Raw genomic sequence first — 16,393 nt, forward strand, 5'->3', positions numbered from 1 at the left:
CATTCTTTAACACCACTAATAACGATGCATTGGGGCGATTATTTTCATTATTGATCTTTAAAGTCTATAAAATGTGAGGAATGTCCATCACAGTTCTCTAAATGTCTTGTTCTGTCAAAGATATTTAGCTTTGTCTGAAATGTTTGTATGAAAACGACTTAAACGCTTCTTAAAACATAAGTTATCTTTCTGACGATTGACTAACGGATCAAGTAAACGTTGAAGGTGACGGTCTTGCCTGCATGATCTTGGCCTGCTCTTCCTCAGCTTGTTCTGTAGCGTTGTTGATGGCGATGTGCCACTCCAGCTGCTCCTTGGGGAGCGGGTAGTAGCAGCCTTGCAGCCTGCTACCTCGCACCATGAGCACGGGGTGTTTGTGCCGCAGCCAGCGAGCTGACGTGTCTCTGAGCAGCTGCCAGGAGCAAAACTGTCTGCGTCCAGTTATTCCATCACGGTTTTTATTCTGTGCTGCGGATTAAATACATGAGACTCAGAATAATGTGTATTGCATGCATTCAGCAACAGGGGGGACCACTTGGGCTTCTTCACGTTTTCATGCGAATGCTGCAGCTTTCGGTCAGCAGAAGATCAAATCAAGTTGAATCTGAAACGGTGGAATTGGAAGAGCAGCAATAATTCAAAGCGGATACCTGAAGCAGGAAGTTCAGTACAAGTGGAGGCTGAGGGGGAATCTGCAGCATCAGAGGGGCTGCTGATCTCCAGGAAGAAACCACAAGTGTCACACATCTACCAGAGAAGAAGAAGAAGAAGAAGAAGAAGAAGAGGCTGCTGATAAACACTGCATGAATTAACAGATACAACCATCATATTCATTATAAAGTATTAATCTTCCATAACTGTTGGATTTGTTTCACTGAAGATAATGTTATTATTGTTGCTGTAGATCTGAGGAGACTGATCTCAGTTTAAATGCACATTAAACTTCTAATAAGTCAACTCAACTTGTATTTGTATAAAGCAATACAGAAAGAAATTAACTAAATTAAATTTATTTTATTTCATTTTATTTATTAAATTAAATTAATTAAATTAATTGAATTTAATAAATCAAATCAAATTAAACAGCATTGTATGTACATTACACATCCTGCTTTAAAAACTGGATGTCGACTTAATTTTGTGAAATTATCTCCGTCTTAACCTCACGGCACAGAAACCAATAATTTACTTTATTTCTTCTGTTTTGTTTGTTTTAATATTCGACTTACATATTTACATCTTACAGTTACAGAGTAATATTATAAGTGGGCACTTAAGTCATGAACAAAGAACAATATTTAGCCATTTCTGCCTGTTTTATATTTCAGATTTATACATAATCATAATACTTTAAGAGGATATTTAGGCCACGCACTGTTTTAGAAAAAGAACATTATTTTTCACACCTCTTCTGGGTTAGAAACTGATTTTCTTACAGCGTAACTGGTTTTACATTTACTGTTGATTTGACTCCTTAAATCTTTGTCCCTCAATCAAAAACAGTTTAGTGCCCGACTCTGCAGCGGAGATCAAATGTAATATAAAGTATATCCAGAGCTTCACACGAGTCACATTCCACTGTACATCCTGTTGTATGTATTATTTAGTGTCTGTCCAGTGCCCAGAACTAAAACCTGTATTTGCAGCTGTAGAAATGTAAATGACCTGGATTACAGAGTCGCCGACGGCCAGCAGAGCTTCTCTCGCAGCTTCGTGGAGCAGACGTGTCGGAGGGTCCACGGTCAGCCGGCTGTCAGCGCTACAACACAGCTCAGTGAGGAAGACACAGCACGGCTCAGCTGTACTCCTCTAAGCAGCAGGAATAACACCAGAAGCATTCATTTAACGTGTTGATTACATCTCTTGTATCTGATATATCTGAATAAGAAGTTGTGTAGAGCAGCGCTTTATCTGAACTTCTGCTGTTCTGCTGTCACCTTCAGAACCTTGTGCAGAAAACAAAAGACGTCTTGTTGAACGATGGAGACGAGACTCTGCACCGTCATGTGATTAACCAAAGCAGCAAAGTTTCCCAGTTTCTGTACGATGCTTTCAGACCGGGCCAGCTGTGCCTCCAGCTGCTGCTGGTGAGCCTGGTGGAGGTGTATGGCTTCGTAGCATTTATTCTTTTGAGCGTATTCCAGGTGCAGCTGCAGGTCCTGATGGGCCTTGTAGCTGCACTCCTTCACCTGGGAATGAAAAACATCACTGAATGGAATTTGAATATATGTTTAAAACACGAGACACAAATGTACTTTTCTTCAGGATTTGAAGGAAGCACGAGCTGAGCACGTGATTTACTAATCCTCATTTAGTTATTGTTTTACGTCAGAAGCTGTGGTACCTCATTTAGGATGACAGCGCGATACTGTGACAACTTCTCCAATGTCTGCCGACACTCCTGATTCAGGGTCGTCAGCACATTCTTGAATTCCAGCAGCGTGTAGGTTTTATTCTCCTCCGGGGGAAGCTGATGGGTCGCTTCCACTTCTTCAATCATCCTGTAAAATCAGGTATCATCACCAGCTAATCTCAACAACCAGTGTTAAAGTTTCAGGTCAGATGCAAAGATGATCTGCACGCCGGCGTGACTCACCCGGTGAACAGAAGGAGAGCGTTTCTGAACTGAGGCACAGCTATAAGCAGCATGTCTTGCAGATCTTTACACTTGCGTCGAAAGATGATTTTACGCACATTTCTATGCCACCTGGGACAGAAAACAACCAATCAGACAGATCCTGGAGATAAACAAGAGACAGAAAGCTCAGCTTATAAGAGTTTACCTGGTGAAAGCTTTGTGCAGTCTAAAGTCTCGGAAAAAGGGGATTTCCTGCAAAGCTTTCCACGACACATATTCTCTGTACCATTCAGCCAGACTGACAAGTCCACCATAACCTCTCTCCGTCACATGCAGCACAGAACTGGAAGAGAAGATGTAATGCTCAGAGCCAGCTTCACTGGAACGGACCACTCGCAGGTCATAGGGTCTAAACAAGGAGGACAAATCCTTCATTCAGTTTAACGAGACACTGCAGGTAACAACTATTTATCTTCTATAACTCGTCTTCTTCAGACGAGAGGAACATGAGAACATCAGAGTGTGTGTGTGTAACTGTGTGTGTAGATTTAAACTCTCCACAGCTACATTACATAACGCCTCATGTACATATTAAACACTTGTAATATAAACTGTGTTGATGTGAGTCATGAAGTGGGGAAGCTTCATGATATCTGTTAGTTACATGTTTGACCCTGTTCACCTGTAGTGTGTACAACATGTATGACTCTGTTCACCTGTAGTGTGTACAACATGTATGACTCTGTTCACCTGTAGTGTGTACAACATGTATGACTCTGTTCACCTGTAGTGTGTACAACATGTATGACTCTGTTCACCTGTAGTGTGTACAACATGTATGACTCTGTTCACCTGTAGTGTGTACAACATGTATGACTCTGTTCACCTGTAGTGTGTACAACATGTATGACCCTGTTCACCTGTAGTGTGTACAACATGTATGACCCTGTTCACCTGTAGTGTGTACAACATGTATGACCCTGTTCACCTGTAGTGTGTACAACATGTATGACTCTGTTCACCTGTAGTGTGTACAACATGTATGACTCTGTTCACCTGTAGTGTGTACAACATGTATGACCCTGTTCACCTGTAGTGTGTACAACATGTTTGACCCTGTTCACCTGTAGTGTGTACAACATGTATGACTCTGTTCACCTGTAGTGTGTACAACATGTATGACCCTGTTCACCTGTAGTGTGTACAACATGTATGACTCTGTTCACCTGTAGTGTGTACAACATGTATGACTCTGTTCACCTGTAGTGTGTACAACATGTATGACCCTGTTCACCTGTAGTGTGTACAACATGTATGACCCTGTTCACCTGTAGTGTGTACAACATGTATGACTCTGTTCACCTGTAGTGTGTACAACATGTATGACCCTGTTCACCTGTAGTGTGTACAACATGTATGAATGTTACAATACATATCTTTAAAGGAGCTTTTTAGTTTCATGCTGATATCTGTGAGTTACATGCTTCTCCTCCTACATGTACATCCCTTCACAGTGAAATTATAATAACTTGTATAGAGTTTAGATTAAAACTTTGTATCAGTGTACCTGTTTGATTGTGCCTGCTCTTCCTTCAGGTAATAAAGCTCCAGCTCTCCCAGGTCTCTTCTCTTGGCAGAGACACGAACTACCTCTGTGCCGCTGAGAGGAACTTTATTTGTTTTGGTTGCTTTCCCATTTTTCAGACTCGTTAGCTTTTTATCCTTACATGTCGAGACTTTTATCGATTCATGTTTCTCTGCAAGACTGAAAGAATAGAAACTGAGTGCAAACAACAGAGCGATTCATTCAGGAATCAAAGAGTTTAGGGTGTCAAAGGCCGACCAACACACTTTCACATTCAAATAAGATAAGTGAGGAATGAGCAGAAGCCCTGAGGGGAGAGTGAGGAAGATAAATGTGCTGATTTATATTCTGATCCAAAGTGTGTTTATGACTTCACAACAGGTGGAACAAAGGTTTTTGTTTGTTGTTGTAATACTCAGGTCGGCCACAAGAGGCAGAAGTGCACCTGACCCCGTGTTCTAAACACGAAGAGCATTCATGTTTTCTTCCAGGCCAGTTTTCATCTACATTATATACGTTGTGTTTAGAGTGAGAGGAGAAATTAAAACTCTCGGAAGAACATGAATGCTTCTAGAGTTTAGATCAGGGGTGCACTTCTGCCTCTTGTGGCCGAAATGAGTATTACAACAACAAACCTGTTTTTTTTTATAGATGAATGAAAAATTATACTGGCAAAACCTTTTTATCCACCTGTTCTGACGTCATAAACGCAGGAGAGAGAAACCGTTTGGATCAGATAATATATCACCAGGTAATAATGTTTATGCCTCTCAGGGGTAGTAATGACACTTGTACCGAACATTTTGCATCAAATGAATTAAAACCTGACATCACTTGTCTGTGATTGTCCCATGTACCTCTGTGCTGTGGACTCATCAGGAGCTCTGATAGGGAGGTGGGTCCCTAAAGCTGAGGCCACGAGTCGAGGTCCTTCAGTCCATTTTGTGTCCCCTATGGCTCTCTCAGGTCCGACCTGGGCTATGAGACGAGGGAGCTCCAGCACTGATAAAGGTCTGTCAGAAGGGACATTTCTGAGGATGGGGGGCAGACTGAACCGAGGCCTTGAGAGAGAAGATGGCTTCGGGCGTAGAGGTGGTAAAGGCACCGGGGATCCAGGCCCGGTAATGTCTCGACTGCAGGTCTGTGCAGCTCCATCGTGGGAACCTTTCTCTGAATTGGCAGCTAACATGCTGCTGATCTCTCTGTGAACACCATCAGCAGGTGCAGGTATCCCTACATCTACATGAGGACTTTACTCTGGAATTTCTGTAAGAAGAAACTAAACGTTAACTTTATAACTCGTCACCAATCACTCGTCACCAAAGCATGTTATACCTATCTCCTACTGTTGGCTAGCCACACACTGGAAACAACTAAATCTTTACGTAGAGATAAAGATATACATACAATATATAGGGTCATCTTCTTACTGTAAGCAACACACTTAATGTTAGACAGGGATAAAAACAATCTTAGTTAATATGAATACTATAACACAGAATTGCTTCTGAGGAACTCATGAAAAGTTGACTTTTTAGAGACACGTGGTTCAAACAGGACAGAGACAAAGATACAAACACATAATGAGCTTATAGAATAACATGTAACACACACATTAATGTAACACACACATTAATGTAACACACACATTAATGCAGCAGGAACATGTAACACACACATTAATGTAACACACACATTAATGTAACACACACATTAATGCAGCAGGAACATGTAACACACACATTAATGTAACAGGAACATGTAACACACATTAATGTAACAGGAACATGTAACACACACATTAATGTAACAGGAACATGTAACACACATTAATGTAACAGGAACATGTAACACACACATTAATGTAACAGGAACATGTAACACACACATTAATGTAACAGGAACATGTAACACACACATTAATGTAACAGGAACATGTAACACACACATTAATGTAACAGGAACATGTAACACACACATTAATGCAGCAGGAACATGTAACACACACATTAATGTAACAGGAACATGTAACACACACATTAATGTAACAGGAACATGTAACACACACATTAATGTAACAGGAACATGTAACACACACATTAATGTAACAGGAACATGTAACACACACATTAATGTAACAGGAACATGTAACACACACATTAATGTAACAGGAACATGTAACACACATTAATGCAACAGGAACATGTAACACACACATTAATGTAACAGGAACATGTAACACACACATTAATGTAACAGGAACATGTAACACACACATTAATGTAACAGGAACATGTAACACACATTAATGTAACAGGAACATGTAACACACACATTAATGTAACAGGAACATGTAACACACATTAATGCAACAGGAACATGTAACACACACATTAATGTAACAGGAACATGTAACACACACATTAATGCAGCAGGAACATGTAACACACACATTAATGTAACAGGAACATGTAACACACACATTAATGTAACAGGAACATGTAACACACACATTAATGTAGCATGAACATGTAACACACACATTAATGCAACAGGAACATGTAACACACACATTAATGTAACAGGAACATGTAACACACACATTAAAGTAACAGGAACATGTAACACACATTAATGCAACAGGAACATGTAACACACACATTAATGTAACAGGAACATGTAACACACATTAATGCAACAGGAACATGTAACACACACAATAATGTAACAGGAACATGTAACACACACATTAATGTAACAGGAACATGTAACACACACATTAATGCAACAGGAACATGTAACACACACATTAATGCAACAGGAACATGTAACACACACATTAATGTAACAGGAACATGTAACACACACATTAAAGTAACAGGAACATGTAACACACATTAATGCAACAGGAACATGTAACACACACATTAATGTAACAGGAACATGTAACACACACATTGATGCAACAGGAACATGTAACACACACATTAATGTAACAGGAACATGTAACACACACATTAATGTAACAGGAACATGTAACACACACATTAATGTAACAGGAACATGTAACACACACATGAATGTAACAGGAACATGTAACACACATTAATGCAACAGGAACATGTAACACACACATTAATGTAACAGGAACATGTAACACACACATTAATGCAACACACACATTAATGTAACAGGAACATGTAACACACACATTAATGTAACAGGAACATGTAACACACACATTAATGTAACAGGAACATGTAACACACACATTAATGCAACAGGAACATGTAACACACACATTAATGTAACAGGAGCATGTAACACACACATTAATGTAACAGGAACATGTAACACACACACATTAATGTAGCAGAAACATGTAACACTCACATTAATGTCACAGGAACATGTAACACACACATTAATGTAGCAGGAACATGTAACACACACATTAATGTAACAGGAACATGTAACACACACATTAATGTAGCAGGAACATGTAACACACACATTAATGTAACAGGAACATGTAACACACACATTAATGTAACAGGAACATGTAACACACACATTAATGTAACAGGAACATGTAACACACACATTAATGTAACAGGAACATGTAACACACACATTAATGTAGCATGAACATGTAACACACACATTAATGCAACATGTAACACACACATTAATGCAGCAGGAACATGTAACACACACATTAATGCAACATGTAACACACACATTAATGCAGCAGGAACATGTAACACACACATTAATGTAACAGGAACATGTAACACACACATTAATGTAGCATGAACATGTAACACACACATTAATGCAACATGTAACACACACATTAATGTAACAGGAACATGTAACACACACATTAATGCAGCAGGAACATGTAACACACACATTAATGTAACAGGAACATGTAACACACACATTAATGCAGCAGGAACATGTAACACACACATTAATGTAACAGGAACATGTAACACACACATTAATGCAACAGGAACATGTAACACACACATTAATGTAACAGGAACATGTAACACACACATTAATGTAACAGGAACATGTAACACACACATTAATGTCACAGGAACATGTAACACACACATTAACACACACATTAATGTAACAGGAACATGTAACACACACATTAATGTAACAGGAACATGTAACACACACATTAATGTAACAGGAACATGTAACACACACATTAATGCAACAGGAACATGTAACACACATTAATGTCACAGGAACATGTAACACACACATTAATGCAGCAGGAACATGTAACACACATTAATGTCACAGGAACATGTAACACACACATTAATGTAACAGGAACATGTAACACACACATTAACACACACAATGCAACAGGAACATGTAACACACACATTAATGTAACAGGAACATGTAACACACACATTAATGTAGCAGGAACATGTAACACACACATTAATGTAACAGGAACATGTAACACACACATTAATGTAGCAGGAACATGTAACACACACATTAATGTAGCAGGAACATGTAACACACACATTAACACACACAATGCAACAGGAACATGTAACACACACATTAATGTAGCAGGAACATGTAACCCACACATTAACACACACAATGCAACAGGAACATGTAACACACACATTAATGTAGCAGGAACATGTAACACACACATTAACACACACAATGCAACAGGAACATGTAACACACACATTAATGCAACAGGAACATGTAACACACATTAATGTCACAGGAACATGTAACACACACATTAATGCAGCAGGAACATGTAACACACATTTATGTCACAGGAACATGTAACACACACATTAATGTAACAGGAACATGTAACACACACATTAACACACACAATGCAACAGGAACATGTAACACACACATTAATGTAACAGGAACATGTAACACACACATTAATGTAGCAGGAACATGTAACACACACATTAATGCAACAGAAACATGTAATACACACATTAATGTAGCAGGAACATGTAACACACACATTAATGTAACAGGAACATGTAACACACACATTAATGTAGCAGGAACATGTAACACACACATTAATGTAGCAGGAACATGTAACACACACATTAACACACACAATGCAACAGGAACATGTAACACACACATTAATGTAGCAGGAACATGTAACACACACATTAACACACACAATGCAACAGGAACATGTAACACACACATTAATGTAACAGGAACATGTAACACACACATTAATGTAACAGGAACATGTAACACACACATTAATGCAACAGGAACATGTAACACACACATTAATGTAACAGGAACATGTAACACACACATTAATGTAGCAGGAACATGTAACACACACATTAATGTAACAGGAACATGTAACACACACATTAATGTAACAGGAACATGTAACACACACATTAATGTAACAGGAACATGTAACACACACATTAATGTAGCATGAACATGTAACACACACATTAATGCAACATGTAACACACACATTAATGTAACAGGAACATGTAACACACACATTAATGCAGCAGGAACATGTAACACACACATTAATGTAACAGGAACATGTAACACACACATTAATGCAGCAGGAACATGTAACACACACATTAATGTAACAGGAACATGTAACATACACATTAATGCAACAGGAACATGTAACACACACATTAATGTAACAGGAACATGTAACACACACATTAATGTAACAGGAACATGTAACACACACATTAATGTAACAGGAACATGTAACACACACATTAATGTCACAGGAACATGTAACACACACATTAACACACACATTAATGTAACAGGAACATGTAACACACACATTAACACACACATTAATGTAACAGGAACATGTAACACACACATTAATGTAACAGGAACATGTAACACACACATTAATGTAACAGGAACATGTAACACACACATTAATGCAACAGGAACATGTAACACACATTAATGTCACAGGAACATGTAACACACACATTAATGCAGCAGGAACATGTAACACACACATTAATGTCACAGGAACATGTAACACACACATTAATGCAACAGGAACATGTAACACACACATTAACACACACATTAATGTAACAGGAACATGTAACACACACATTAACACACACATTAATGTAACAGGAACATGTAACACACACATTAATGTAACAGGAACATGTAACACACACATTAATGTAACAGGAACATGTAACACACACATTAATGCAACAGGAACATGTAACACACATTAATGTCACAGGAACATGTAACACACACATTAATGCAGCAGGAACATGTAACACACACATTAATGTCACAGGAACATGTAACACACACATTAATGTCACAGGAACATGTAACACACACATTAATGTAACAGGAACATGTAACACACACATTAACACACACAATGCAACAGGAACATGTAACACACACATTAATGTCACAGGAACATGTAACACACACATTAATGCAGCAGGAACATGTAACACACACATTAATGTCACAGGAACATGTAACACACACATTAATGTAACAGGAACATGTAACACACACATTAATGTAGCAGGAACATGTAACACACACATTAATGTAACAGGAACATGTAACACACACATTAATGTAACAGGAACATGTAACACACACATTAATGTAACAGGAACATGTAACACACACATTAATGCAGCAGGAACATGTAACACACACATTAATGTAACAGGAACATGTAACACACACATTAATGTAACAGGAACATGTAACACACACATTAATGTAACAGGAACATGTAACACACACATTAATGTAACAGGAACATGTAACACACACATTAATGTAACAGGAACATGTAACACACACATTAATGTAACAGGAACATGTAACACACACATTAATGCAACAGGAACATGTAACACACATTAATGTCACAGGAACATGTAACACACACATTAATGCAGCAGGAACATGTAACACACACATTAATGTCACAGGAACATGTAACACACACATTAATGCAGCAGGAACATGTAACACACACATTAATGTCACAGGAACATGTAACACACACATTAATGTAACAGGAACATGTAACACACACATTAACACACACAATGCAACAGGAACATGTAACACACACATTAATGTCACAGGAACATGTAACACACACATTAATGCAGCAGGAACATGTAACACACACATTAATGTCACAGGAACATGTAACACACACATTAATGTAACAGGAACATGTAACACACACATTAATGTAGCAGGAACATGTAACACACACATTAATGTAACAGGAACATGTAACACACACATTAATGTAACAGGAACATGTAACACACACATTAATGTAACAGGAACATGTAACACACACATTAATGCAGCAGGAACATGTAACACACACATTAATGTAACAGGAACATGTAACACACACATTAATGTAACAGGAACATGTAACACACACATTAATGTAACAGGAACATGTAACACACACATTAATGTAACAGGAACATGTAACACACACATTAATGTAACAGGAACATGTAACACACACATTAATGCAGCAGGAACATGTAACACACACATTAATGTAACAGGAACATGTAACACACACATTAATGTAACAGGAACATGTAACACACACATTAATGTAACAGGAACATGTAACACACACACATTAATGTAACAGGAACATGTAACACACACACATTAATGTAACAGGAACATGTAACACACACATTAATGTAGCAGGAACATGTAACACACACATTAATGCAGCAGGAACATGTAACACACACATTAATGTAACAGGAACATGTAACACACACATTAATGTAACAGGAACATGTAACACACACATTAATGTAACAGGAACATGTAACACACACATCACAATCACAACCGCACAATCAGTACTTTTACTTTAAGTAATAATAATAATAATAATTATAATAATAATAATATATAAACTGTAATGTACTTTAACTACGTTATCCTCCTTTAAATGAATGCATAAAGTTCGCAAGCACGTAGCTAGCTAACGCTAGCTCGTTAGCTAGCTAACGTTAGCTCGTTAGCTACTTGTCTTCTCACAGCGGAAGTTAACTGTCGTAAATCACAGACGTCACAGCTGCCGTAGTTTCTCCCCTGGCTGCTGAAGTGTAGATAACGGCACCACGGGCAGTAGAGAGCAGATAGAGACGTTTCTAAAGTTAAATTAACTTTAAACCAACTAGCTAGCTGTCAGCACGAGGAACTGAAGTAGATTGTGACCTTCTTACCTGGCTGCTGTCAGGAAGTTGTCTGCGCAACCATGGAGACTGCTCGTTTCCACGGAAACACTCAGTAACGTCAGTTGTGCGGTGGAGCTCGTGAAGGTCACGTGAGCTCAAACTGTTGATAAAACTTCCTCCGCTGGAACAAGTGCGCTCACAAACCAGACATCGAAATAGAATGAGATTTATTTTGAATTAATTTGTAATATTTATTAAATTAATTTGTAATATTTATTAAATTCATTTGTAATATTTAATGCATTTTCATTTTTATTACGGAGACTTGTTTATTTTGTGTTGTTTTTATTTTTATTGTATTACATTTATTAAATTATATTTCTATTATTTAGCTCTCGGTGTTTATGGTTTTAGCCATACAAATAGAATTATAAAAAATATTTATTTTATTCTATTTCTATGTTTTAGCTTTAGGTGATTTTATGGTTAAAATATTATTTTTTTATTCATAGAAATAGAATGAGATTTTATTTATATTTGAATTTTCTATATTTACTTTTATGCATTATCCAGAAATAGGCCATTCTGCATAATGGTTTTACTTTTGGTACTTTGAGTATATTTTGTTACTCATACTTTTGTACTTTTTCTTTTTGAATGCAAGACTTTTACTTGCAGAGTGTTTATACGCTGTAGTGCTGCTACATTTACTGACGTAAAAGATCTGCTTCCACCGCAGTCCCTTATAATATCTGAACATCTGAATTATGATGTACGGCCTCATAGACCATTTTCACAGCAGACATTATAAAGGTTTGCATAAGAAGTCAAACTGCCCAACAACAGTAGAGTTTGACCTCTAAACATACAATGTTCGCATTATAGACCTACTCATCAGGAAGTCCAGTATGACCAGATCTATGAAGTCCACCAGTCTGGTGCCTTTGTTGTACGGCGGGTTCTGTGTCACCGTGGAGCAGTAGTCGGGTTCTGACTCCCACCTGAAACAGACACACCGGCAACACAAGTTTACTTTCTGATACTTTTCCGTCATGAAATGTGTAAATAGAGTTGAGTTTTGATTGTCAAACTTTATTTTCTTTTATTGTGCACTATCATGACCGGGAGTAATGAAAATACAAAAGAAATGGAGATTAATTCATAACTAAATGTGACACAATTGAAGGTGTAGAATGAAAGAAAAATATTAAACAACTGAGGAAAGCATTCCTTAATATTATGGAGTCATAGAGGTTTGAGTTGTGTGCTGAGGTGATATGTTGAGTCACTTGATAGCACCCAGCCTCCTCTATCATTAACAACTCCACATCCACTAACTTTGCCAGCTTGGTGCGGCTGTAGGAGCGTCTCCAGGGGGATCTCCAGGTTCTGCGGGCCGCCAAGGAGAGGTCCGGCAGCATGACAGCCAACGAGGCCTCCAGCTCTCTGGGGCGGCCACACACAGCGTGCTCTGTGGAGCAGTAGTAGGAGCACTGGCCGTAGAAACACACATTACCCACTAGGGGGAGCCAGAGGTGCACAGAGAGAGGAGACAACATGACAAAGGAAGAAAGAGAGAATTAGAAGAAAGAGAATCATAATCGGTTGACATACAATGGCATTTTCAGCAAAATGACTGAATAATGGAGGATGGTGTGAGCGGCACCTGGGGAGGTAAAAAAGGTTTGGGCCAGCTTGTGGTCCGTAGTGACGTCTTTGATGTCCTGGACGACATCCACCAGCCTCCCCACAACTGGTGGGATTCTCCGGTAACCCAAAATCCTGCAGGGAGAAGAGAGCATGAGACAAAGAGCAGTGGGACGGACACAGAGATGGACAGTGAAAGAAGAAAACCAAAGAGAGATGAGAGAAGAGAAGCCAAGGCAACTCGGCATGGATTATTGAACGGGCGCAGGCCCAGGGGCCCAACGTGTCAGAGGTCACCTGGCCTTCACCGATAAAATGTCACTCAAAGAGACACATACCAGCCAGGAGGAGACTGAAAATGACTACAAGGAGACACAAAATGACTACAAAGAGACACAAAATGACTACAAGGAGACACAAAATGACTACAAAGAGACACAAAATGACTACAAATAGACACAAACTGACTACAAAGAGACACAAACTGACGACAAAGAGACACAAAATGACTACAAAGAGACACATAATGGCTACAAAGAGACACAGAATGACTACAAAGAGACACAAACTGACTACAAAGAGACACAAACTGACTACAAAGAGACACAAACTGACTACAAAGAGACACAAAATGACTACAAAGAGACACAAAATGACTACAAAGAGACACAAACTGACTACAAAGAGACACAAAATGACTACAAAGAGACACAGAATGACTACAAAGAGACACAAACTGACTACAAAGAGACACAAAATGACTACAAAGAGACACAGAATGACTACAAAGAGACACAAAATGACTACAAAGAGACACAAACTGACTACAAAGAGACACAGAATGACTACACAGAGACACAAAATGACTACAAAGAGACACAAACTGACTACAAAGAGACACAAAATGACTACCAAGAGACACAGAATGACTACAAAGAGACACAAACTGACTACAAAGAGACACAAAATGACTACAAAGAGATACAGAATGACTACAAAGAGACACAAAATGACTACAAAGAGACACATAATGACTACAAAGAGATACAGAATGACTACAAAGAGACACAAAATGACTACAAAGAGATACAGAATGACTACAAAGAGACACAAAATGACTACAAAGAGACACAAACTGACTACAAAGAGACACAAAATGACTACAAAGAGACACATAATGACTACAAAGAGACACAAAATGACTACAAAGAGACACAAAATGACTACAAAGAGACACAGAATGACTACAAAGAGACACAAAGGGACCATAACAGATCACATTGTTCATGTAACTCTATGTTACATAACATTTATTACGTGGCCTTTTCATCCATTATTTAACTGTTAACAATTTCTAGCAGTGTTAAAAACAATGTGCACGTTACCTGTCCAGGTGAAACGCTGCGATTTCTGCATTGTGTCTCTCAAAGTCTGAGAAGTAATAGAGGTTGTTGTTGGTTTCTTCATCCCTCTCCTGCCTGTCAGGGGGGGCGGGGGGACGTAATACATTAATTTACTTCATCCTTCAACCGAGTAAAGCATCTTTTGCTCAGTTGGGGTTAAAACTAGCAAATATTTTCATTATCGATTAATCTGCAGATTAATATCTAGATTAATGGATTAAAGGTTTGTTCTGTAAAATGTCAAAAGTATCTTGTTGTCAGTCCAAAATATATAATGATATAAAAGAGAAAAGCAGCAATTCTCCGTATTTGTGAGGCTGAAAACAGCATTTAAAGACATTTTTGCATGAACAATAACCGATTAATCACCGATTATCTAGCAGTTGGTGTTGCAGCTCTGGCTGAACACACAGTCTACTTGAACTTGAGATGATTACACATCGTCCGTTGTAATGTTTATTAAAACTAAACATTTCTCTGAAGGCTTATAAATCGCTCTCTTTGCTTCCTCTGCAGTTTCCTCAGGTATTTCTTCTCTCAGGTGTTGGATCACCTGCGACTCACTTCATGGGTTTTAAAATGGCCTGTCCGTAGTTTGGAAATGTCATCACCAGCTTCAGCTGCGTCCCCCCAGACTTCTGCACTGAAAAACAGTACTGAGAATGTTTCCATGGCAACACAGTGAACACACACACACACACACCATGCTGGGACCGAACACATTGGCCATTAATGACACACACACACACGCACACAAAGCAAAATCCATGTGCGTCATCACAACATGTAACACAATACAACTGTCTCTCTGACACACACACACACACACACACACACACACACACACACACACACACACACACACACACACACACACACACACACATGGCTGCTG

At 38.5% G+C, this 16,393-nt stretch overlaps 2 protein-coding genes across 2 annotated transcripts in view; both read right to left on the reverse strand.

Moving 5' to 3' along the window:
• Positions 1–5,352, reverse strand: part of dnhd1 (dynein heavy chain domain 1) — a 30,035-nt gene extending 24,683 nt beyond the window's left edge. Inside the window, 9 exon segments of the mRNA XM_029427513.1 lie at positions 239–489; positions 672–747; positions 1,666–1,809; positions 1,938–2,189; positions 2,345–2,501; positions 2,597–2,707; positions 2,784–2,987; positions 4,146–4,343; positions 5,021–5,352. Of these exon segments, the coding sequence (XP_029283373.1) occupies positions 239–489; positions 672–747; positions 1,666–1,809; positions 1,938–2,189; positions 2,345–2,501; positions 2,597–2,707; positions 2,784–2,987; positions 4,146–4,343; positions 5,021–5,352 (1,725 nt within the window).
• Positions 1–16,393, reverse strand: part of LOC115005608 (extracellular serine/threonine protein kinase FAM20C-like) — a 43,290-nt gene that overhangs the window by 26,714 nt on the left and 183 nt on the right. Inside the window, exons 2-6 of the mRNA XM_029427502.1 lie at positions 16,063–16,141; positions 15,481–15,573; positions 14,115–14,230; positions 13,787–13,967; positions 13,340–13,449 (exon numbers count right to left, since the gene is read on the reverse strand). Coding sequence (XP_029283362.1) covers positions 13,340–13,449; positions 13,787–13,967; positions 14,115–14,230; positions 15,481–15,573; positions 16,063–16,141 — 579 coding nt within the window. The remainder of the gene's footprint in view (positions 1–13,339; positions 13,450–13,786; positions 13,968–14,114; positions 14,231–15,480; positions 15,574–16,062; positions 16,142–16,393) is intronic.

This window comes from Cottoperca gobio, unplaced genomic scaffold, assembly GCF_900634415.1.
Source record: "Cottoperca gobio unplaced genomic scaffold, fCotGob3.1 fCotGob3_331arrow_ctg1, whole genome shotgun sequence".
Classification (NCBI taxonomy): domain Eukaryota; kingdom Metazoa; phylum Chordata; class Actinopteri; order Perciformes; family Bovichtidae; genus Cottoperca; species Cottoperca gobio.